This window comes from Phocoena sinus, chromosome 13 (genome assembly GCF_008692025.1).
Source record: "Phocoena sinus isolate mPhoSin1 chromosome 13, mPhoSin1.pri, whole genome shotgun sequence".
In the NCBI taxonomy this organism is placed as follows: Eukaryota; Metazoa; Chordata; class Mammalia; order Artiodactyla; family Phocoenidae; genus Phocoena; species Phocoena sinus.
This window is the reverse complement of record NC_045775.1, coordinates 8,121,013-8,146,493: the sequence shown is the minus strand read 5'-3', so window position 1 is coordinate 8,146,493 and position 25,481 is coordinate 8,121,013. Positions and strand designations below refer to the sequence as shown.

The 25,481-nt window shown below is 44.1% G+C and overlaps 1 protein-coding gene across 7 annotated transcripts in view; it reads left to right on the top strand.

Annotated features, from left to right (window-relative positions):
- Positions 1-10,649: 10,649 nt before the first annotated feature.
- The window catches only part of E2F6 (E2F transcription factor 6), a 37,530-nt gene continuing 22,698 nt past the window's right edge, over positions 10,650-25,481 (top strand). For all 7 annotated transcript variants that reach the window (XR_004352751.1, XR_004352753.1, XR_004352752.1 and 4 more), the window contains exons 1-4: positions 10,650-11,162; positions 19,897-19,951; positions 23,024-23,240; positions 24,798-24,953. Coding sequence is in view for 4 of the 7 variants with exons in the window: in XM_032652560.1 (XP_032508451.1) it covers positions 10,653-11,162; positions 19,897-19,951; positions 23,024-23,240; positions 24,798-24,953 (938 nt within the window). In the remaining 3 variants the exon portion in view is untranslated. The remainder of the gene's footprint in view (positions 11,163-19,896; positions 19,952-23,023; positions 23,241-24,797; positions 24,954-25,481) is intronic.

The following is a 25,481-nucleotide window of genomic DNA, read 5'->3' as shown; positions in this document are numbered from 1 at the left end:
GCGCAGAGCTGGAATCGGGCGAGCAGCCCGGGTCCCTCACCGCCACTCACCCCCATGACTCGCCTTGTGGCCTTGGGCCAGTCTGACAGTGTCCTTGAGGATGGGGGAGACAGTCACAGTTCAGTGAGCTGGGCGGTTAAATGAGGAAATGAGGGAATGAGGGTCTGGCCCCCAGCAAGTGCCCGCACACAACAGGTCCTGGGTAAAAACGTTGCCTGAATCAATCTCCGTAGATTTCCTGTACTCTGATTGGCAGTACCATCATTTTCCTTGTCTTATAATGAAATATTTCAAACGCACACAAGAGAAAGTAACTTCACGAGCCCCTCTCTGTGTGCCCAAGAACCAGCCAATCCTAACCTCTTGCCATACTTACTTCAGATATTCATGTAGGAAATAAATATCGCGATACAGTTAAAGCCCCCGGAAAGCCCTCCCTGATCCCAGTTCTTCCCCCACCACCACCCACCCAACCCCCAGTACTTTCCTAAAACATCCCATCAAGTTTTCATACTATTACTACATATGCATGTGTTCATGTTACTACGTATGCCTGAGTTGAACTATAGCTTGTTTTCCAATATTACCACTTTCTGTGTGTTATCGTATTCTGCGTTTTGTTCCGTAACCCAGTCATTTGTTTTATGTTGTTTTGCTCAATATGATGTTTGTAAGAGCCATCTCATCATACATATATAGCCCTAGGTTATTCATTTTACCTGCTAAATAGTATTCCACCGTACGAGTGGCACAACTTGTACAGACATTCTTCTGTTGATGGACCTTTGAGTTGATCTGTTTTTCATGATTAGAAACAAGCCTGCAGTGAACATTCTTGACTGAATTTGTGTTTCTAGGGAATACACAGTTTTTCAACCACTCCAGTAAACACATGTACGGAATAGCTGTGTTGAATTCCCGTTTACCAATACGTTGGTTCTATGGTTTCGATTACTTACTGCAATTGCTAGACCAATAATCACGGTACTTACATTCTTTTCCCTTACATTTTGACAGCTTACCCTTTATCGAGCAAATAAAATCCTACAGAACAGGGTCAGCAAACTTTTTCTTAAAGGTTTAAAAGAAATATTTTAGGCTTTGCCAGCCAAGAGGCAAAACCACAAAAAGTCTTAGGGAGCTGTCCCATGCCTTAGCTAATGGATACAATGACTTTGGGGAAACCGTTTAATCCCATTTTTTAATCTATGATAAATTTTAGAAATGCACAGACTCCTATCAATTAAGGATTAGTAAGACAAGAAATGAAATTCAGTGAAAAAGTTGTGTATTATTTTCCTGCTGGATGAATCATCTCTCTGCTCCCAGTTCATTGATTCAAACACCAGCACGCAAATACGAATGATTAGCTTTTTTCTTCCTGAACCGAACCTGACCCACTCATTTTATGTCTTTACTGAACTTGAACCAAAACTTGAAAAAGTAATTTCAAGATATTTTCTTAACTGAGGGGAATCAAGCTAGTTTAAAATGTTGTTGACAAACATGGGGCTGAACTAAAAAACCGTGGTGGCCAACCTCAGACCTACAAAGGAGCTGTCAATCTCTTAAGTTCACTCAGTAAGCAGGGTTCGCAGAGGCCACGGGGTCAGGAAGGCAATTAGACACGGCTTCTGGGCACATTTGCTTCTTTGACCAGCATTATCCTGAAGAATCGCACGCATGTACTTCTCCTCACATGCTCACACACACACATCCTTCTCTCCCCACACACACATCCTCACACATACGTCCCCCCCTCACACGTCTAGGCATGTGCTGCGCACACGTATTCCTTACACACATATCTGCCTCCTTAAATGCACACACACTTCAAACATACATGTGACTCTTCTTCACATACATACACGTTTCCTTCTCATACGTTTCTCTCCACCAACAGAGAAACACCGAATGTCTCTCTCTCTCTCTCTCTCTCTCTCACACAGACCTTGTCATGCAAACATTTCTTCCCTTGGTACATAGATTCTGCTTACACCCATATTTCTCTTTCTTGTAAATCCAACTCTTCTGATACCTTTTTCTTTCTAACATACACACATTTTCACATGACTACACCCAGACACAAACTCATCCTCTCACACACTTTCATTTTTATGTATATTTGTTTATCTCATCACACATACCAGTAGATACGCCATCTCCTTCCTTTGTGCCCCAGCAAAACGGCTTCCTCTTTTCACATCCATCACAGCGCCCAATTAAAATGCGGTAGAGTGGAATGGGCTGAAGCCTTTAAAAGCTCCCATTTGTGCGTGTCAAGCAGTGTAGAGTCATTCGTTATCAGCGTACCGCTTGTTTCTATGTGAAGACGTTTCTGAACGGCTTAAGGGTACTTCAAGTTTATTCGCTTATAATAAATATCTCTAAACTATAACCCAGTTTCTGTTATTAGCTATCACTTTCTGTGGAGGAAATGTTTCCCTAGCCTAGTAAATGCTTAAACCCAGCTTACTTAAATTCTCTCAGAATGTGAGTGGGTAGGTATATTGGTTTGCACAGGCTGCCATGACAAAGCACCACAGGCTGGTGGGCTTAAACAACAGAAATGTATCATCCATAGTTCTGGAGGCTAGAAGCCCCAGATCAAGGCGTCAGGGGGTTGGTTCCTTCTGAAGGCTGCAAGGGAAGGATCTGTCTGTCCCAGGCCTTTCTCTTCGACTTGCATGCCTGTCTTCTCCCTGTCTCTTCACATCCTCTTCCCTCTCTGTGTGTCAGTGTCCAAAATTTCCTTTCTTATAAAGACACCAGTCATATTGGATTAGGGCCCACCTCAGCGACCTCATTTTAGATTGATTGCCTCTGTAAAGACCCTCTCCCCAAATAAGGTCACATTCTGAGGTGCTGGGGGTTGGAACTTCAATGTATGAATGTGGAAGGAGGCAGGGATGGGGAACACAAATCAACCCCTAACTGTAGGACTTGACTTGTTTCTACAGGTGGTTCAGACCAGAGATACTAAACTTCACCAGGATCACTAATACATCTGAGGCCTAGATGTGCCACATCCTCTTCTGAAACCTTAAATTCAACTCCAATTGCATTCCACTCTACTTCACTCCACCTGCATATCACCAGGAATATTGACCACCCCAAATTCAGCGGCCCTACTCAATGCGCTCCCTAAGGTGAGACTGCTCCACCTGGTGGAGAGTCAAGATGCTACACTGCAGCAAACGGTAAGTCGGCTTATAACCCGGCTGCCAGCATCGCATTGTCTGGTATCGAATATTAGATAAACAAAGGAAAGAGTGAGAGGGGCAGAACAAATTAGGTGCAACTGATGTATTTCCTGGGGGTAGTGCGTGGGAGGTGAACATTTAAGTAGGACACATGTAACAATCAGTAACACATTAGCAAACAAACTAAATTGTGCTTGTATAGAATTCAAGTGGAATAAAATGTAGCAGTTCAAATTTAAAGGCCAAGTGAAAATTGATTTAACATATTTTTCCCACCTTGCTAAAGGGGAGGTAAATTGATTCAACTTCTTTAAAGGATAATTTGACAATATCTATTAAAGTCACCTCTGGCCTCGTAATTAATTCACTGCTAGCCACTTATTTTTTAGATATACACATACCTGGGTGAAAGGTAGGCTGAATGAGATTGTTCCATGTTTGGTGTTGTTTATGGTTGCAAAATACTGGAAATAACCCAAGTGTCCAGAGTTGGAGAGGGCATGGGTGATTTATGGTACATACACACCATGCAATACTGTGTAGACATAAAAAAGAGTGAGAAAAACTTTTATTGCACTGTTAGGGAACAACCTGCAAGACATTTTGCTAGGTTAAAAAAATCGAGAACCAGTATGATTATTAGTGGGCAAACAAGGCTTGGGGAAATAACACAGAGCACTATTTGTGCATAAAATATCTCTGCAACAATCCATATAAAACCCGTGCCATGTGAGCTTCAGAGAGGACTTTAGACTTCACCGCTGAGAGACAGGCGTGGGAGGGACATTTTTCGCTGTTTACTCTGGTACCTTTTGAATTTTGAGCCATATAAATGAGCCTCTTCAAAAAATTAACAGCTTTCTTGTTTAATTTTCATCGTCCAAAATTTCTCAGAGGTCTAATGATATTTTTGTACTGTTGGTATCAGAAGTCTGAAACCAACGTGGTTATCCTCCAATATTTGGCAACTTTCTTTTCTTTTAGGGGAAGGTATTATCATTTATCTCTTTCATTATAAAAATGATGTGTAACTACCTAACAAAGAAAACAAAAGGTTTCAAGTTTGCTGAGTGTAAGTCTTCTTTCCACACAGTTAATACAAATGGATTTTATAAGAGCACAATTAATAACACAATTAATAAAATGGATTTTCTTTTCCCAAAATGAAACTAACGTAAACCTACAATATTTAAGAAATACTAAGAACATTAGTACCATTCATCATAAAATTCAGTCGGAGGAAAAATAAAAGTTGCTAAACTTATCAATAATCTGATAATGCTGAATGAAAACAAAATCCAGCATTAAGGTGTGCTTCAAAGATTTAAGACAAACTATTACCTCTATAATTTGGGTTGCCATGTTTTGCTTTAGAATTTACATTTTGAAGTCAACATAGTAAAGAGTTTAGTTTTTTTTCAAATGCTGTTTATTTATAACGTAATGTGTCTATGGATGGTGAAAGGTTATTGGGGGCATCAGTCCAGGTTGTGGGGCTCATCAGACGACACATGGGAAGGAGGCTGGGGCGCTAGCCTCATCTGGGGGTTCAGAGAAGCCTTTCTGGGGGGTGGGGAGAATGTGAAAAATAAGGATGAGGCATTTGCTAGGGGAGGCGTCAAAGGGTTAACGTTCTAGCAAAGAAAACAAGATGTGAGAAGACTCAGCAGTGAGGGAAAGCTTTTGAGGAATTGAATGAAGATTAATGTGACTGAGAGAAAGTGATGCATCCAATGGCTCTGATAAGGTGGTGGGGGCCCCTGAGTGCCCAGGACCCAGCCCCTGCCCTCCCTCCAAAAGTGTGATGCGGGAGACAGCTAGGCAGGCAAGTGACCAGTGCCCAGGGGAAACCACTAACCTCAAGCATAACACAGACAAAGTACACTGACAGCTTTTAAGCAGAGGAGTGATGAGATCAGACCCACGCTTTAGAAAGATTTCTCCTGCAATGAAAGGTCAACAGCCACCCCCCAAAAGGCAGTTGTTTAATTTGACAGTGATAGTGTAGAGTCCCTTGGAAATGGCAGGACAGGCGAATGAATTAGGAAGCAGTTAAAATAGTCCAGGAACAATGACAATGAGGGCAGTCGTGGGGCAGTGGGAATCGGGAAGAGGGAAAGGCTGAAACCCTTTGGGGGGCTGCAACTGACAAGCCCCTGTGCCCATCCTCCCTCCCCTTTGTGGCTTCCTCATTGGAGTTCACCCAGGCGTACAGCAATAGCTCATCTTTCCCACAGCTCTTTTTTGACAGGCTTCCATGGGGATTTGCCCTTGTGGGGGTACTTAACTGCAGGCTTACTTTTTTGTTTCCTTTTCTGAAGCAGGAGGCAAATACTGTTGCTAAGTGGAGAGACTGAATCCGTGCATCTGGACCAATGACAACTTTCGTGGGCTAGCATCTTCTTGGGAGCTCTCTGGAAAGCTTGTCAAACTCTGAACAAAAACCTCAGAACAAAGAGTCAGCCGCCCGGCTTTGTTCCATTTGATGTCATTTTAGAACCATTTTTAGTCACTGGGGTAGGGAGCTTTGAGACTTGGTTAGAAACAGCCCCTGTGAAGCTAGGAAGTTTGTCTTACCACTGAAGATGGATTCAATGCACCAGGGACTTGACGTCCATTGTCTCTAATACAGCAGAATTGGAGGTATGTTTACCCTCAGTTTACAAACAGAGAAACTGAGGATCCTAAGGGTTAAGATGCTTGCCAGTGAGGCTAATAAGGGTGGATGCAGGACTCGCTCCAGTCCAGGTTTGTCTGTTCCTTCCTCCATGCCACCTCTCCTCTTTCTGCATCCTTCCATCTCTACGACACTCCTTTCCCGCCAAGTGTTTGTCCTTGTGCCTCATCACCTTCCTAAAAAGGGTACTGACCTAGAAAGTAAAAGACCAGAATTTGGATTGCAGCTCTGCTAGAAACCATCTTTTTATTATTATTATTAATGAAAACTGTTTAAATTCTATAGTGCTTTACAATTTTCAAAAGTTTCACACACGTGATTTCCTATAGTCCCATAATAACCCTTTTTTTAATCCTCTACCCCTATACTGCCCCTCCCCTCTCCCCACTGGTGGCCACTAGTTTGTTCTCCATATCTGAGTCTGCTTCTTGTCTGTTATATTCACTAGTTTGCTGTATTTTTTAGATTCCACATATAACTGATATCATACAGTATTTGTCTTTCTCTTTCTGACTTACTTCACTTAGTATGATAATCTCGAGGTCCATCTATGTTGCTGCAAATGGCAATATTTCATTATTTTTATGGCTGAGTAGTATTCCATTGTGCGTGTGTGTGTGTGTATATATACATATACATATCCACAGCACCTTCTTCATCTATTCATCTGTTGATGGACACTTAGCTTGCTTCCATACCTTAGCAACTGTAAATAAAACTGCTCTGAACATTGGGGTGCTTGTACCTTTTTGAATTAGTGTTGTCATTTTTTTCAGATCTACACCCAGGAGTGGAATCGCTGGGTCATATTTACTGAGTGCCTGCTGGTATGTCTAACAAATCTCCACTTCTACCATCTCCCCTGACTCTCAGCAGATGACCTTGGCTTCAGCAGAGCATGAACTCCTTCAACTTCCTGCTAAAAATACCTTATAAGGTTGTCTGCCTCTGTCCTTACACTTTGCTCCTGTCACCGTGGAGGTGGAGCCCTCCCCTTGTTTCCAATTTCCTGGAGCTCTGTATGGAATCCCTGACAGCATTCTCAGGGTTATCCCCTTTCTCTGTTGCATCTTCAAGCTTTCCCTTTCTACTAGCTCCTTCTCATCAACATGAAAACCTTAGGTCTCTGCTATCTTAAAAAAGTAAAAGGGGGGGCGGTGGTGGAGAGGAAGGAAACAAAGTAGGAAAGAAAGAATAGTAGAAAAGAGAAAGTAGAAAAGAGAAAAGAGAAGAAATGAAGGGAGGGAGGAGGGAGGAAGAAGGAAGGAAGGAAGGGAGGGAGGAAAGGAGGGAGGGAGGAAGAAGGAAGGAAGGAAGGGAGGAAGGAAGAGAGGAAGGAAGGAAGGAAGGAAAGAAGGAGGAAGGAAGGAAGAAGGAAGGAAGGGAGGAAGGAAGGAAGGGAAGGAGGAAAGAAGGGAGGAAAGGAGGGAGGGAGGAAGAAGGAAGGAAGGAAGGAGGAAGGAAGGAAGGAAGGAAGGAAGGAAGGAAGGAAGGGAGGGAGGGAGGGAAGAAAGACAGAAAACATCCCTTCTTTTAACCTCTAAGGCACCCATAGCCTAGATTCACTTTCTATTTCCCTAGCTGCTGCCTCTTAATTACCTTTGCTGTTGCTTAGTTTAAAAACAAAAGCAAAACTGCTCATTGTAAACAATGTGACAGTATCTGCCGGCCCTTTCACACTGGCTGCCCTCTGGCCCTGCCCCATCCTGCCCTCACTCCCGCCCTTGTCAAATCTCACCTGTGCCTGGACTTCAAGTACCCGAAGCGCCACCTCGGGTCCAAGTCTTCCCTTAAATTTCATCAACCCCCAAGCTCTGTTCCTTCTACATCTATCTTCTAGCTCTTGAATCTGTCCTTTGCTCTCCACTTTCACTGGCACTGCCCAGTTCTGCCATCATCAGCTGTCCTTTCGGTGACCGACAGCCTCCTAACCATTCTCCTTGCCTCCCATTTGGCCTCTCCTGTCGTTGAAGATCTGAGAACGCCTGTGCCAGCGTGAGAGGTAGATGCAGAAAGCTGTAACGCCTAGCAAATCGTAGGTTAGAGTGGCGACCACTGGATTTGCTCCAAGCCCTGAATCCCAAAACACTGCATTAGAAAAGTTAACTTGGCTTCAATATAGCTGGTTTATCATCCCTTGGAGAGGGGATGAGGATTGGTCTCCTCACCTGGAAAAGAAGGGGTTGGGCTAGACCAGTGCCTGACAGAGTACACCCAAGTCCTCGGAGTTTCTGATTCTGTAGGGCTTGGGGTAGACCCAGAAAGTTTGCATTCCTAACAAGCTCGCTGGTGATGGCAATGCTGAGGTCCACAGACCACACGCAGAATCTCACCAGACTAGGTGATACCATATTTTTGTATCTTCACCCGTGCTATCCAATATGGTAGCCACTAGTTCCCTGGCTCTTAAAATTCAAGTTAAATTAAAATAAATGAAAATTCAGTTCCTTGCTAGCCACACTTCAAGTGCTCAACAGCTACACGTGGCTAGTGGCTACCATACTGGACAGTGTAAAACATTTCCATTATTCCCTATTGGACGTGGCCATTTCCTCACAGATTTCTGGGGAAGAAATTTTACAATAGAAGGAAGGTAAAATGTCCCTTGATAAATAAGGCCTCTCAGCATTCCTCCAGCGCACCTGGGCCTTCAGCCTATATCTCAGCCCTAATTTTAAAGTCTCAAAGCCCACGCCCTGTTTTGCCCTAGCACCATTTTGCCCCAAGAAAAACACACAAAAACAGGACTGGAAGTGGAAATACTAGAATTTCTGTGCTGGGAACTGTGCCCGTGCACCACAGTAGGACTTGATGGACAAAGCTAAGGATTTGGTGGCTGAAGTGCTACATCTGAGCCACCTGAGGAGGTGGCCTTGAGCAAGTCACTTAACTTCTCTGAGCCTCTGTGTCCTCATCTGTAAAGTATTCTAGAAATGTCTACCTCACAGGAAGATGTGTGAAAAAGCACCTGTGATTTACACCAAGTCCAGTTATTTTCTCTGCGCTTCCATAGCATGTTATACACATTTGAAGTTAGTACTTAAGCATTCTGGTTATGTGGGGGCCACTGGAGCACAAGGTAAGGACCCCTCAGACTTAGTTCTCTCCTCAGCACGTACTCCTGCCAGGCACAGGCTCAAAAAATGCGTGAATGATTAAGTCTCGGGGTAAAAAGCCAAGCCACAGGTACTGTTAAGTGTCTGGAGGGCAGGGTCACGGGCCTCACTCTCTATAGCTGTGTTCATGCTCGGTCTTCAGCCTGCAGCGCCTGCCAACACCACCCCTGCCCCCGGACTCACCCCCCTTCACTCCCCCAACCCCACCTCTGGCTCTAGAAAATCTAGTCACCCTTCAAGAATCTTCCCAACGATCCACATACTAAATCAATCAGCTATGAGGTCAAATCCTGCCTCTGCCACTGCCTAGCCAGGACCTCGGGTAATTTTTGTAAATCTTGCTAATATTTATTTTCCTGATCTGTAGATTGGGCAGAAAAATCCCTATCTTTCAGTTTTGATATAAGATTTAATAAGAAAATGTATACAGAACATTTAGCAGAATGTTAAACAGACCTCAAATGCTGGGTTATGTCTTTTTTTAAAAAAAAAAACAAAACAGCCATTTCTGGTCTCCAGAGCTTGCCTTCTCAGGGGACTGTGGTTGGTAAAGGTGTCACTTAACCACTCTGAGAAATTCTCCATTCTGCAACATAATCCAATCTTTTAGAGACCTCTCCTAGATTATCCTTTATTTCAAGTCATTCGTTTAGCAAACACTTATGGGGCACTTAACTATTTGTCAGGAACTGTGCTAGATGCTGGAGATCACAGATTAAAGAACGCCTCTGACCTCAAGAAATTTCTAGTCTAGTGGGAACCCACCTTCCACCTTATGCTGGGTAGAAGCTCTTGGTCTACAGCTCAGTAGCTGCCCTCCATCCACCCTGCACTTATCACATGGTATTACCTTTTTATATCAAACACACACTACTCCCAGTTCTAAGTAGGCTACATTCATTAATTCATTTAATCCTCACAACAATCTTATGAGGTAAGTAGCCATTAGTCCCATTTAACAGATGAGGAAACTGAGGTATGGAGCGATTAAGCAGCTTGCTTCAGGTCTTGTAAACTTCTAAGTAGGGGGAGCCAGGATCTGAAAACACACCATCTGGCTTCAGCTTTATTTTATTTTATTTTATTTATCTGGCATTTAAACTCCCCCTTTTATTACCTGCTTAGTGGATTTTTGGCACATGTAACCTTTGTTATTGAAACACTCTCCTTTCTCTTCTTTAACTTAAGTTTAGTTGATTTACGATGCTGTGTTAATTACTGCTGTACAGCAAAGTGGCTCCAGCTACAGCAAAGTGGCTCCAGCTTTAAATGTTCCTTTACTTACCTGTCCCCTCCACCGGAATCTGAGATTGTGCCAAATTCAAACGAATATCTCCTGTGCGCACCACGATTTCTGACACCTAGGGAGTCAATAGTTTATTCCTCAAATGACAACAAGGAAGAAAAGGGAAAGGAGGAAAGATGCATGTAAGTAAACAATTCCACGACGGTTTGGTTACCAACATTTACTAAGCATCAACACTGGGCAAGTGCCTGAGACGTGTGGAGGGAGCTCAAGAGTAAATTAACATCCCTGCGAGCTCAGAACTTTCGGTTATTAGTACCTTTAGTGTCGAGAATTCCGAGGCGACCACTGCGTTGTCCCGGCTGCCTCTTTCCTCTCGCCCCGTTCCCTTCGTCTGGAATTCCTGCTCCATGTCTTCCTTTTCCTTCGCCATCCTTTCCGCGAACTCCGCTCTCCGGGACTTCTCGGGCTCCGGCCTCCGGGAGCGGGTCTGTGTTTGGGAGCGCTCCGGCCGCGCCGGGCATGCGCACTGGGGGCGGCGCACTGCGCATGCGGGAAGATGGCGGGCCTGGCGTCCTGAGAGCCGTGGGTCACCCTGCTCTCCTCCCGCCCGCGTTCCAGCTCCCGGGGTCGTGGGGCAGCTGCGCGCCCGTCCGAGGGCCGGCCTAGCCAGGCGGCGCCTCCGGGCAGGCCAGGAGTCCAGTTCGTGCTTGGCCCCCGGGACCTGGCGGGTCGGGGGCGGCGCCCGACCCGAGCGGGAGAAGGCGGGAGAGCTCGCGGGGTGCGAGGCGAGAGGCGGCCGGCTGGGCAGCATGAGTCAGCAGCGGCCGGCGCGGAAGCTGCCCAGCCTGCTCGTAGACCCGGCGGAGGAGACGGTGCGGCGCCGCTGCCGAGACCCCATCAACGTGGAGGGCCTGCTGGTAAGTGTGTCCCAGCGACGGGGCCGGGGCGCGGGGTGGGGGGTGTCCCAGGCCCGCGGGGAGGCCGGACTGGCCGTCGTCTCGGTCGTGCGCTCCTCGAGGTGGCCCGGGACTGCTCCTCGGTTCCCCGAGCTCTCGCACTGCCCTTCGCGTCCAGTGAAGCAGACAGGTCTTTCGCTTAAGCTCTCGCCTTGTTTGCGTCTGCTCGCAAATGTGTTGTCAGCCTCCTGGGCTTTTACGTCGGCTCCAGAGTAGTGTTGGAGAAAATTGCCCAGCTTTGCCCGAGACAGTTATGCTTTTGCGTCTCCACTGGACTCAGTGGGTCTCTGCAAGCTCTCTCTCGTGTGTTCTTCTCTGCAGCCTCTTCTGCCATTCTCCTCCTTTAGGGCAGCCACTTAAAACCGTGTCCACACCTCACACTTCCCGTTCCACGGCTTCCCATTCAGCAAGTTATCTTTGATCCTCTTTGACAGAGAAAGTGGGAGATTGGCTTCCCTGCCGGAGGTCAGTTTCCTCTGGACTAGATGCGATATATTCTCCTGGAGTCTCAGGACCCTCGATGAGCCCATCGTTTTCCATTCTCCCTGTATTTTCGACTTCTCTGCTGGTTTTTTCCCATTCTTAGTCAATAAACATTTCCTGAGGTCCGTTTGCCCAGACGCCAGGAGGACTCAGTGCTCAAAAATAGTTGATGAGCATCATCTCTTTTAATTCCGCACAGCAGTCCTCAGGGTTTATTTTTCTTGTTTTGCGGTTGCCAAAATACACGCGGAGCTGTTAGGGGGTTTGCCTGTCGTTAGTGAGTTAAGGGGTTTGCCTGTCGTTGGAGCTGTTGGGTTTGCCTGTCGTTAGTGAGTTAAGGGGTTTGCCTGTCGTTGGAGCTGTTAAGGGGTTTGCCTGTCGTTAGTGAGAAGACGGGCCTGGGTTTAACCTCGCAGTGTCTGACTCCAGGTGGTAAATTCTCGACTACTTAAAATGCATCCTAAATCTGTTTCCATTGTGAAAGATCCCTCCCTTAAATTCCGTATGCCCTTCCACCTACTGTATCTCTTCCCCTTCACAGCCGTGCTTTCTGAAAAAGTTGTCAGCACTCCAGGGTCTGCTTGCTCACCTGTCATTACCACCTGCTGGGGGACCTCTGCCCTAAGCACAGCTCTGAGACGTTCTAACCAAGGTCGCCAGTCACGTCCAGCAGATGTCTCACTCCGTACCTTCTGTAGTTTGCACACGATCGACCGCTCACTCATGTTGGACACTCGCCTTTGAGCGGCCTGCCGGACACGTACTCTCAGCGCTCGCTCCATCTGCTTATCTGGCCTCTCCTGTCCTCTTTTGTAAACTCCTCTTCCTTTTCCCATTCCTTCCGTGGCAGTCTTATTCAGATCTTCTGTCTTCTCCACGGTTTCTTCCTGCGGGGTGTCGTTCACCACTCTCGTGACTTCTGTTACTATTGGTATTGGTGGTCTTAATCTTTGAGAATTTGATAAAAGCTCCAAATTCTTACTATGGAAAAACCACTTTATTCTGCATTTAACGTCAGAAAATACACATATATCCCTTGAAGTTGTACATAGTCTTCTTCACTCTGGTAGTTTCAGTTACCATGTCGTGACTTCCAAATCTATAAATCTGGCTCAGAGCTTTGCAACTGTCTACTAGACATTTCTACTTAGGTTTCAAACTCATGTATCTAAAGTGGAATTCATTATCTTCTTGCCTAAGCAAGCAGCAACTCGCTGTCTCCTATCGCAGTAAATGGTACCACACCCACCATATTGCCCAAGCTAGTATCCTAGGCATCATCCTTGCCTTTTCCAAACGGACCCCCTCCATTCTATCTAATTAAAATTAATCACCAGTACTTGCCACTTCTAGCCATCATCTGTCTTTTGGATTGTAACCTTCTTAACCAGTTTTCCTGCCTCTCGTCTTGCCCTTGATTTTTCTGTATATTCTCCACATAGTAACTAACCATGATGGTCTTTTTAAAACGTATCTGCGATCACGTCATTTGACTTAAAGAATCTGTCATGGTTCCCTAGTGCTCTCAGGATAGAGGAGAAACTGCTTTACGTAATCAGACCCCTAGATTTATCTTTCCTGAGCTGCTTATAGTTGCTAAATTTTCCATATCTCCATATTCTCTTGGACCCCTGTGTATCTGCACTCCCCCTTTTAAAAAAACCTTTAAAGCACACTTTTCCTTGTCACCTCCCGTGGTTCTTCAGGTCTAGATTCATAGGTCACTTGTCGGAAGCCTTCCTGACTTCCCAAGACTTGGTTAAGCGCTCCTTTTGTGTTCCCAGAGCGCCCTGTGCCTCCTCCTCTCTGCACTCTGTGGCTCTTCGGTCCCTGAGCGCAGCGACTCTGTTCATTTCATTGTTACATCCCCAGCACATTTGGTGCTTCTCGCAAAAATATTTGGTAAATAGCTTTTGGATGAATGAAATAGGTACTCCGTAAATGTTTGAATGTATGAGTGTTTATTTTCCTGGCTGTAAAATGCTGATTTAAACACCTATCTCAGCATTTTTTAATTGGCTAATGACTGGCAGTATTTAGTAAACTGTGTGTTATTAAACACTGTGCAAAAAATAGTTATGTGTACGGCTGAGTGTTTGATGTTCCCTGGGCAAATGGCTTGAAAACTGGAATTCTGTGAAGGCAGAACATGGTACTGATTAAAGATGGAACTTAGTCTGCACATTGAAAAACAAGGAAAATTTGAGTGTGTGACAAGAATGCAGTCACCGTGGGAAAAGGTATATGTCCAGAGAGCTCTTAAAGGGATATTACTCCCCCAAACAGGCAATTGGTACAAAGAAGCATCTGTGTAGAGAAATTTTTAACCAATTTAGAGGCAGTGTTTAAGATTTTAGTCCCTAAAACTCACCTTTTATTCTATTCTATTCTCCTTTGAGGTCACAAGTTGAAAAGTGTAGGTTTTTAGTTGTGGGACTTGGAGCGCTAGTGAAATAACTTGGAACGTGCTGCCTTGCCCATCAGGAGCTGCTGGTGCCTAGAGAGCTGTGTGCGCTGGAAGCAGCCTCAGTGGTTTCAGTTTGCGGGCTCTGCCTCTTCCCGGCTAAGATACAGACAGGCTAAGAGGCTTGAACAAGTGAGAGAGAGAGAGAAGCAGTTTGAGGATTGAACGGGAAAATTTCCTAGGACGTCCAGTCTTGAGGTTTGGCTGTTACTGGGCTGTCCCTTGGCATGTCTTGGGGAAGTACCTGAGCGTAGCCCCTCAGTGTGACTTCCTTAAAGGAACAGAAGTGTTGGCATGCCTCCGCAGTGGTGGGTTGTCAGAACTAAAGGCAGCAGCATCTCTGCTGGCACCTGGGCAGGTTAGTGCCGTAGAAGTTTGAGGGAGCACTCCTCTGAGGATTGCCATCCTAAAGATGCTGAGAAGGTTAAACATAAGTGTCCTGTGCAGGAACCACTTTGAAAGGCTCCCGTTGGCCTAATCTGGGAGTGTGAGCCTCAAAGTAACAGATTTTGTACTCACAGAATAAGGTAAGAATTCAGGCTCCTTGGATGTAGTTCTTTAAGTACAGCTCCTCAGGTACAGTTCCTCCAGATCTTTAGGCCTGTAAAACTAAAAAGACAAGTTATCTGACCCCTGCCCCCGCAACACACCCCCAGCATACATCGTACACTGGTGGGACAGACATGGGCTAACTGCTGTGGACAGTCCTGTCCATAAAGGAGAAAAAGAGGGGTCACGGAGGAGCATCTGGTCTGGAGCAGTTCTGAAATGCCACCTGGTAAATGTGGGACCTTTTTTGATTAGGTCTCAAGGTCTGGGAACAATTCTCCATGTTCCCACCTCTCCCTCTGGGCTCTTGGTTCCACCATCTGAGCCTGTCTTTCTTTTTCATGGAAGGTCATATCTCTTCAGTATTTGTAGCTGAGTACTTTTTTCAGCCTGCTTCCTGTCAGCATAATTTGGGGGTGTCCAGTGGCCTCTTTTCACTTTGAACTGTCTTTATCCCTTTTAGACCAAGCTGGCAGTGATTTTGCCAATGTAATTCTCTCAAAAACTATGCGGATGTCCTGTGAATCTTGTGGTTCACTCAGTAGACAAGCGTCCCACCCACAGATTTCTTCGAAATAAACTCTTCTGTACCTTGGGCTCCTGCTGGGGTGGCCGAGGGACAGTGCCCTGCAGCTTCCTAGAGGCCCTGTCCTTAGGTTGAGAGGATCTGTGAGGTTCATCCTTAGTCTCCTTCAGGGGCCTTTTGTGTGACTGAATGGCACTCTGAAATACTATCTTTGATCTCTGAGGACTTCACCAAGAATTATTCAGTCTCGGGCTTCCCTGGTGGCGCAGTGGTTGAGAGTCCGCCTGCCGATGCAGGGCACACAGGTTCATGCCCCGGTCCGGGAAGATCCCACATGCTGCGGAGCGGTTGGGCCCGTGAGCCACGGCCGCTGAGCCTGCGCATCCGGAGCCTGGGCTCCGCAGCGGGAGAGGCCACAACAGTGAGAGGCCCATGTACCGCAAAAAAAAAAAAACAACAAAAAAAAACTGTTCAGTCTCACCTTCCCCTTTACATTCGGTTTTTCTGGTGGTGCCTTTGATTTGGTCTTTCTCAGAAGTCTTCTCTTAATTTTTAGCTTCTTGAGAGGCTGAGAATTTTTTAAAGCTACCAAGTCATAGCTTCTTTTTCTTTTAACAGTCCTTTCCTCTCTCTGTCTCTGTCTGTCTCTGTCTGTCTCTCTCTCCCTCTCTCTCCCTCCCTCTCTCCCTCCCCGCCTACCCAGTCCCCTTTAACACTGTGTGGAAAGCTCCTCGGTTAGGTTACCCGGTTCATTACCATCTGCTTTCCATGGATCTGCAGTTGACAGTGTTGCTAAGTGCTCTGTCTTAGCATAACGGGGATCCCCCTTCTTGAAGTTTCTAACAAGTTCCCCTTCCTTTTGAACCCTTACTGGCAAAGTCCAGATTTCTACTGACAAACTTTTTCAAGACTGCTTAGTCTCGAACAGATTTCTTGGTAGTTATACTCTGGTTGTCTAAGAGAATGTCCTTGAGATACACACTGAATTATTTAGGGGTCTGCAGTTTACCCTCAGATGATTTAGAAAAAATAAATTATGTGTGTATAGAAAAAAAAAGATAAAGCGAATGTAGTGAAACGTTAGCATTTGAAGGATTTGGGTGAAGGTTATATGGCAATTCTTGGTACTATTTCTGTACCTTTTCTGAAGGCTGAGATTGTTTCAAAATAAAAGGAAAATGGGTATCCCTGAAAGGTGCTCACACGATCAGTCTCTTGTTGGGAAGGGCTCGGTCGTGCCTCACCTTGAATGGGAGCCCTCTGCTCACCTTCTCTCCAGTTTCCTCGTCCCTGCAGGGGTGTCCTCGTCCCTGCAGGGGTGTCCTTGTCCCTGCAGGGGTGTTGAGCCTTGTCATTCTCCTCCATGGCAGGGTGCCCTGCTCTGTTCTGAGGGACCAAGTGCAGGGGTGGCATTTCATTTACATTTTTTTTTAATAGCTCATTAACTTTTGTGTGAGAAAACCTGTATTCTGATTTTAAAGCCATTTAAAAAGAAGAACTCCTATCTAGTCCCATTTCCTCCCAGAAAAGCTCCTAGCTTACCTGTTGGGTATGGTTCACCAAAGTTAGAGTAATTGGGAAGGCTTGCCAGGATTGTCAGATTGAGTCTCTCTAGATGATAAATTTGTATTAGAAAACAGAAACTGAGGCTTCATAGTCTCGCAGTGGTCCTTATTGATGGTGTACCAAAGAGGGAGTCTTCACCCTGTGTCCCTGTGTCTGTAAATACTCATTGTTTGTCAGTTGAAGTCATCCAGACAAGGTCCTATTTCACTCTTCCGTTCATTAGTTTAACAAATATTTACCAAGTGCCTGAATGTGCCAGGCACTGTTCTGGTTCAAAAAGGAAAACAATAACCATAGTCTCTTCTGTTTTCATAGGATTTTTACAGTTTACAAAATTTGTCATTTAATCTTCACAGTAGCTTGGAAAGTGGGTTATATCCCTACACTGTGTTACAGATAAGGGTGGGATCTCCCAGCGTCTAAGAAGTTCTGGTAGTCCTGAACCCGATCTTAAGCCAAGAACTATTTTGAGTATAAATGAGATGAATGTGTCATCACTGTGGGCACTTTGGAAATCTCCAGAATTGTGGGTCTGTAGGATTTATACGATCTTTATTTGGGATGTCTGCCCCTGAGGGGCCATGATGCTGTTGTGATTCCTCCCAAATAAAGAGAGAGCGCTTTTGTATTCAAAGGGAAAAAACGAATGGGTGCTGTTAGTGTCTGTTTTCCCACAGATCTCGACAGAGCCAGTGTGTGGTTTAGAGCAAAGAATGTAGGGGAAAGCAAGTCATACTTTCTCATGTTACTGACTGAGGTATTATCCCTGTGCCAAGCTGTGAATAGCGGCAGTCTAGATAAGGAGACCAGAGGGAGGGGGTATAGAGCAGGAAAGGTGCCCTTGCAGAATGTGTAGAGAGCAGATAGGGAGCCAGCCTGTTTGGAAACCGTTACGTACTGTGTGCAGGACTCGCCCTGCTGCTCTAAGCTAAGAACAGAAGCCTGTTCGCAGCAAGGCACCTGCTCTGTTAGCCCTGTCTGTGTGCATTCTCAGGATTTATTCAGACATTATAGTGATTGAAGTGTGCTGCAGATACGTAAGTAACAGATCGTGGACTGAATAGAAAACTCATAGACAGACCACAATATTTACAACAACTTAGGATATTTGTTGATGTGTGTTTCAAATTAGTGTGATGAGGATGGATTTTTTTTCACTTAAGAATCTTGCATCAGTAGTTCAACTCCATCTCATACTGTTTTAGCAGAAGGGTTGAAAGTAAAAATAGCAGTGACGGTTGGTCCTGTTGGTCTGATGTTTGCCTTGAATAGGACTGCCCTTCAGTGTGGCACTGTTGGATGCTGTCTTCACAGTCACTGTTAGCACTGTGCTGAGAGCTAGCGGGGCAGAGTCGCTGCCCCAAGGCGGGCACCCAGCAGGTCTGCGTGTAACAGCTAAGTTAATGTTGCAGTGGAATTCTGTTTCAGGGGAATTATTCCATGTCGAGTTAGCTTGCTGACAGATGCTGTCACCTTGTCATAGATGGTAAGGGAACCATTGTGCTGAGGATCGTAACGCTACCAGCAAAGAGCTTCTTCGCTGCTCACCTCACCTTCAGGCTTCCGCACCTTCAGTCTTTTTGCCGCGTTGCCACCACACTTAGATTTCTAAACCATGAGCTGGACGACGTCATATCTTGTTCAGAGATCTGTGGTGATTCAGCCCTGGTTACAGCAGAAAGTCCAAACTCTGTAGCATGACTTGCATGGTCTTCTGTGTCGAGCGTGGTGCTAGCATTCCCGTCCAGCCTTAGTATCAAGTTGGTTTTGCACTGGTCACCCAGGTGGCTTCTCCAAAGGTGCCAGGTGATTTATATTTCCATACCTTTGTTCATTTCACTTCCTGCCCCAGGAATTCTGTCTTTTTCCTCCCTCCTCAGCCTCCCGTAGGTTCCGGCAAATTCTGGCTTGTCTTCCAAGGCTCAGCTAGGGGTCCCCTTGCCTGTGAATCCTTGTGATCCCCTCGCTGGGTGCATCCAGAGCGCTGTTGTTTCCCTTCTTAGGGCACCTTATGAAATTCACTTATCCCAGTTTTGCTATGGCCCATTTGGGGGCCAGTTTTTTTCACTTACACAGGGGCTAAACCTGCTCACAGCTTGTCTGGAGACACATGGCATCATTATACATACTTTGTTGTAAGCAAGAGGCCAATATGGATTTCTGTTTATTAACGTTAGCTTAGGTTTTATTTATTTTTTTGCAAAAACAATTTTTAAATATATTGCACACATTACTACAAGTTTATATAAACTTTCATAGCCTCCAAATAGCTGGCAAAATGGTGAGCGTTGATGGTGGAGCTACTGCTGATTTCCTGGTCATCTTAGGAAGGTAAAAGAATTTTTTTATGAATCTTAATACCAAAGTCTCTAGTTGTGTAGCATGCATTATTTTCCATGATTAGAAATGCTGTTTTTATATTAATTATCATGGGAACGCATGGCTGCCTATGAAAGTTTGTGAGCACTTTTCTTGGAGCCACTCTCACTTAATTAGCGAGGGGTGAGCATTTGTCAGTCTGGACGTCTCTTAGATCTCTACTGCGCTTTCCAGAGTCAGGGACAGTGTCCTGATCCTCTCTATTGCTTTTTATCCTCACTACCTGATACAGTTGATAGGTGAATGTCTATTTAGTAATAACGTCTCATACTCCCCCTCCCCGCTGCACCATTCCTCCCCCACCGCCGTCTCTTTAACTACTACTTCCATACTTATGGAGGCCTATGCAGTTTCAGAAATTCAAGTCGATGAACATTGTCAGATGTGATTACAGTTAGAGTAGATATAGTTTAGGAGGAAGACTGGTTTTCTCACACCAAAATTATTACCCCAGGGTGAAAAAAAGACAAACTTTTATATTATCCAGAAAAATGTTGTTCATTTGCATTGTTTCTGCTTTTTTTTTTTGTTTACCCTTTTTGGCCCCTTTAATCTGTAAACAAGGCCCCTTATGCACGCACGTTAGTTCATATAAAGAAGATTAACCACTGTGCCGCTATTAATAAGAGATGGGCAATAATTATTAACAATTCTGCTTTTATTTTTTGCTATCCATTTGCTTGTATTTAAATTACTAAGTTTAAATTTCTGTATCTTCTTTTTTCCAGCCATCAAAAATAAGGATTAATTTAGAAGATAATGTACAATATGTGTCCATGAGAAGTAAGTTGATTCGATTCCTGAATCAGTTTTAGGTTTCGTAGTTTGAACTTCATATGATTTAAGTGATTTATTTTAAATGTACACAAGTTGATGAGTAACTTAAAATGCATTGTTTGTACACTGAAATGTAAAAGCTTGGAATTTCAGCGAAAATTCCTGAGGTTGTGGGCCGTTAACGTGCACCAATGCCAGTTTATTCTGCATTGCTTTGGAAATGCCATTTTTAAAACAGAATGGTCTCTGTCGGGGTATTTTCCCAGAGTTCTGTGAGAGCAGTTGTCACCGCAAGCAGAACTGAAGGCAGTTTGGCAGCAAGCGTGTGGACAGTCTTTGGCCTTCCTGGTTATCTTTGATTCCCTGTGCCCTTCCCATCTACTTCTGCCGTGGATCAGTGTTCAGAGTCAGTCAGGTAGTTCCCTGTCTTTCTGAAAATTGTTATGACACATGGCCCCACCCCCGTTTCTTCTTAATTTGGTGCTAATCTCGGTGGGTAGGTGGTGCATAGGTGCCCACGAGGAACCATAACCTCAACCTTCATTTCTCCCCGGCCCTGCCCCAGTCCCACCCGTATCTGGCCCCCAGGTTTGGCCAGTTTTACTCCGGAAGCGTTTCCTTCGTCTGCCGCATACCACCAACTTATACTCATGTCTCACATTTATGGAGCTTGTACGGTGCCTGGCCTGTATTAAGCTCTTTGCATGGATTATCACAACAACCTTTCAAAATTCAGGTTTGGATGATTATTCCCATTTGATAGATGAGTAGACTGATGCCCAGAGATTAAGTAACTTGCCCAGTCAGGATTCAACCCCAGGCTCAGACTTGAGCCCACAGTCTTACCCAGGGGTCAGGCTGCTGCTTCTCAGGCAGGAAGCAGTGGCCTAGCCATCTAAGTCAGTCACTTGCTCCAGGCTCTTCCACCCCCTCACCTCTTCCGTTCTACTGCCCGTGTGATCTTTTAATACAGCAGTTAGATGATGGTATCACTCAACCTAAACTTCTGCAGTGATGCTCTGTTACATATGGAGAACACCCTGACTCCTCATTTATTTCTATTAAATTCTGTTAAGAAACAAGGCAGAGAACGGACAGACAGATGCACAAGGCCCTTGATGGCCATTTCCCGCTCCACTTTGCAGCCTCATCTCCCAGTATTCTGCACCCTCCCCCCCATCGCAAACGCTGTACAGCTGTGGATTCCCTACAAACACCGTGTTCTCACACGGGGCTCTGCTGTTTCCTGCGCCTCACTCACCCCCGTCGCCCTCCACCTCCCTGTCCATCTTTCTATGCTCTGTTCCCAGCACACGCCCGTTAGGAGGCCTCCCCTGTTTCCCACTCCAGTTAAGGTTTTATTTCATCTTATGTAACTTTGAATCCCTCTGGCACACTCATCTCAGGGTTTTGGGTAGAGTTCCTGCTAGACTGTGGAACATGGAACGCCTTTGTTTTGGAGACCATTTTAATCATGTTTATATCCCTTCAGCAGCTGTCACGTTATAGGTGTTCAATTAATATCTGTTCTTTATAAAATGACTGGCATGATAGGAATATACTTATCCTGAACTTATAAGACCATGTCTTGTTAGTAATTTAGTATCATTACAGTTGACCCTTGAATGACAGGGTTTGAACTCTGCAGGTTGACTTAGATGAGAATATTTTTCAGTAGTAAAGACTGCAGTACGAAATGTTCTGGTTGATTGAATCCGCAGGTACGGAGGGCCACGATAAATTATACGCAGGTTAACTCCTGCGTTGTTCAAGGGTCAAATGTAAATGTTTTTAAAGTCAGAGTTTCTCATTTGTAATCTTCCAAGATATGTTGTAGAATTGTGACTATCTTCTGCTTCCATTTTTTTAAAAAGTTTAATTCCTCTTTAATCCTGTTTAATCTTAAGTATAGGAGTAGTCTCCACATGGAAGACATTTACATTATAAAATATGTACTTTTGTTTCTTGCAGTAACCACCAGTGGTCTTTAAACTGAATATGACATTGTAGAGGTTCTGGATAAGGGCATTTTTTTTTTTTTTTTTTTTTTTTTTTTTTTTTGCGCAGTTATGCGGGCCTCTCACTGGTGTGGCCTCTCCCACTGCGGAGCACAAGCTCCAGACACGCAGGCCCAGCGGCCATGGCTCACGGGCCCAGCCGCTCCGCGGCATGTGGGATCCCCCCGGACCGGGGCACGAACCCGTGTCCCCTGCATCGGCAGGTGGACTCCCAACCACTGCGCCACCAGGGAAGCCCTGGATAAGGGCATTTTTGATTGAAGATAGGATGGCTGTTTCTTTTGAAGCATACTGTGGTGTGCCATGAAGTAGAAAAAAAGAGTAATCATATACTCCACACCAGAAGGACAACTAAATTATCCATGAAAGTATTCCCTCTGCACACTAAACCATAAGAACTTTTTTTCCTAGTATCAAATTGGGAAAGATGAAAAGAATGATAATATTCAGTTTACCCCTTCATTTAGTTAAGTTAATACAGGGTAGTGAATATTTTAACGAATAGTTATGTCACTTTTCCTCAAGGTGTAATATCGCAGTCGTCCTAATTGGAAGGCTAACTTGAGCTCTTCAGACCTTCATCAGACAGGGCAACGCTATGACGTGTATAGGAACATTTTAAACATTTTTTATTTTAAAGCCAAGTCTCTAACTTTGCTTTATAAAGAATTTCCTAACTTGAAGACCAAATGAGAAATTGGATTTTAAAAATCATTTCTAATCCTATTCCAGATAGTGGTGTGGACGCAAGTGCAGACTCAGCGCTTCGTGTCTGATATGGTGCCGTGATGCCTTTTAAATTCACGTATTCAGTGGAAACTGGTTGCGTATTTCAAATACTCCTTTAAGTCTAAAGCCTTTGTTTACCTGCAATAGGCTAATACATTTTTATCCAGTTTGAGGAATGGATTTCGTAAAAATTAGCTCTGATTTGGTCAGTGTGTAGAATATCTGTAGGTGTCTGTGCTTACTGACCAAGAATAAATAAATGGTTTTTTTAATGAGTTGAGAAAGAAATGCTGTTTTAAATTTTATGAATTGTGTTTGTTTTGTTTCCCAGAAGCTCTAAAAGTGAAGAGACCTCGTTTTGATGTGTCACTGGTTTATTTAACTCGAAAATTTATGGATCTTGTCAGATCTGCTCCTGGGGGTATTCTTGACTTAAACAAGGTTGCAACAAAACTAGGCGTACGAAAACGAAGAGTGTATGACATCACCAATGTTCTGGATGGAATTGATCTGGTTGAAAAGAAGTCTAAGAACCATATTCGATGGATGTGAGTTGTCTTCAAACTTTTCTTCTTCTTTTTTTTTTCCCCTTCTTATTAAGTGACAACACTGTGCTGTACAAAATAGTTACTAGCAATGTCTTTTTCCTACTTGGTACCAATTAAAAGCCATAGACATAGAATATCATTCCAATATTATGGAAAAGTTAAATAGAGTCATGATTAGTTTTAAGAATTTCACTTTTCAAGATAAGGGGACATCTGATTTGTATAGGAATTTTAAAAAAAATATTTCTTCAGTTCTAATTGATTATTGACATCAGGGGGAAGGCAGTTAAGGCTGTAAAATGGTGGTTCTTCCACTGTCGTGTCATAAACACTTAGATGCCTCCCTCCCCAGGGGCTGTAATTCAGTTCTGGGAGAAGACAGATACCTACCTTCTTAACAGCTACCCCCAAGTGATTATGGTGCATATCATACTTCGAAACACAATGCCCTGAATGTAAAAAAAAAAAAAGATCAGGAGACTTAATATCTAAAAGTCAATAGCTAAAGGCTTAACATATGATTAGAAGGGATCTCATGGAAAGAAGACTTTATGGTATAAATGTACGGGTGTGTGTGTGTGTGTGTCCCCACACGCACATGTGCAGGGAACGCGCACAGGAAGAAGGCTGTTATACTCATAATAGGCAAGTATTTTGGATCAGTAAGAAACAGTTCCAGCATATAAGTACGTAAAGACCTTTCAGGCAAGTGAAAAATCTACCAACAAAGATCATTAAATGATTCTAAGTAATTAACTTAGCTATTAGAGGAAAGGGATTCATAAAGGATGTTATTTTTTCAATATTATGGAAATGCAAATTGGATTCTAATTTGAACATGTTTGCTAAATGACATTAACATTTTAGGGGTTAATATCAGATTGTGTTCTGAATCACTAATTAGAATCAGATTTGAGAACTAGCAAGTGAAAGAAAGGTAAAGTGGTAACAGCCTTTTCACTTTTATTTTCTATAAAAATTGAAGAAAAGAATGAATATTGGTTGTTGCTCAGGTCATGTCATATTGGGGTAAACAGTAATAAAGAAAATATATCTTTAAAAAATGATCATTATATTCAGATAGAACTGGATAGAATATGCACAGTGGGGAAAAAATAAAGACTTACAGAATTTTAGCAGGGGAACTATCATTTGGCCAGTACATCTTATTTTTCATATGTAAGAACTAAAGGATTAAAAGGTCATAACTTGTCAAAAGTCACGTGAGAAGTAGAGCTGGGCTGAAACTGGGTGTTACTGACTCAGTTCAGTGCTCATTAAACTTCATTAAGCTTTCCCTACTATTACTAATTTCCACAGGGTTATGATGTTGGTTTTGTTTTTAAAGTCTCTGTGTAAGGGAATAGAAATGGGGACAAAAGCCGGGAGAAATAATGGTTGTCTAGAATAATGGGAGGGGAGGACTGGAGTTCAGTACCTGGTTTCTGTCATTGTGGGAAACACCTGGTATAAACGTTTGGAGAAGTTCCAGTAACGTAACTTGTATTTTTTTGTAATCTCCTAGATGTAATTGATGGTGATCTTTTTCTTTTAAAGAGGGTCTGATCTGAGCAATTTTGGAGCAGTGCCCCAACAGAAGAAGCTGCAGGAGGAACTTTCTGATTTATCGGCGATGGAGGACGCTCTGGATGAGTTAATTAAGGATTGTGCTCAGCAGTTGTTCAAGTTAACAGACGACAAAGAAAATGAAAGATATCCTTTAACTCTGTGCCTTTAAAAAAATTCTCCTTCCAAAGCAGATTACTTTATATGGTAGGGTCAGCTTGGGGTTTAATTAATATATTTAAGATACAAAATAAGACCTTTAGAAGTGAGTGAATTGCCATAGAAATGGTACTTAAACTGCCATTCTAGTCCACAACACATAACACGCAGCTGAATGTCGTACCGCTCCTAAGTTCAATGTCTCTGGGACCAGAGGGGGAGATTTGTCTTTGGTACTGATCTCCTCCCGGGTCTCCTAGACTGTTTGGCTGCCCTGTTCCCCACACGGAACGGGTGAACACCTTTTGAGGTGTCGCTGATTCTGAGCTGTTCCGTGCTTCAAGTTTACTTAGACTCTACCCCAGTCAAAACTCCCGTTTCCACAATACAGTTATGAGAAGGAAGGTAAATGCTATTACTACACTCAATCAAAAGATGGGTGGAATAAGAAAAAAGAAAAAAGAATGTGGGGGAAACCCAGTAAATCATGTAACTGGTAAAAATTTCAGGCAACAC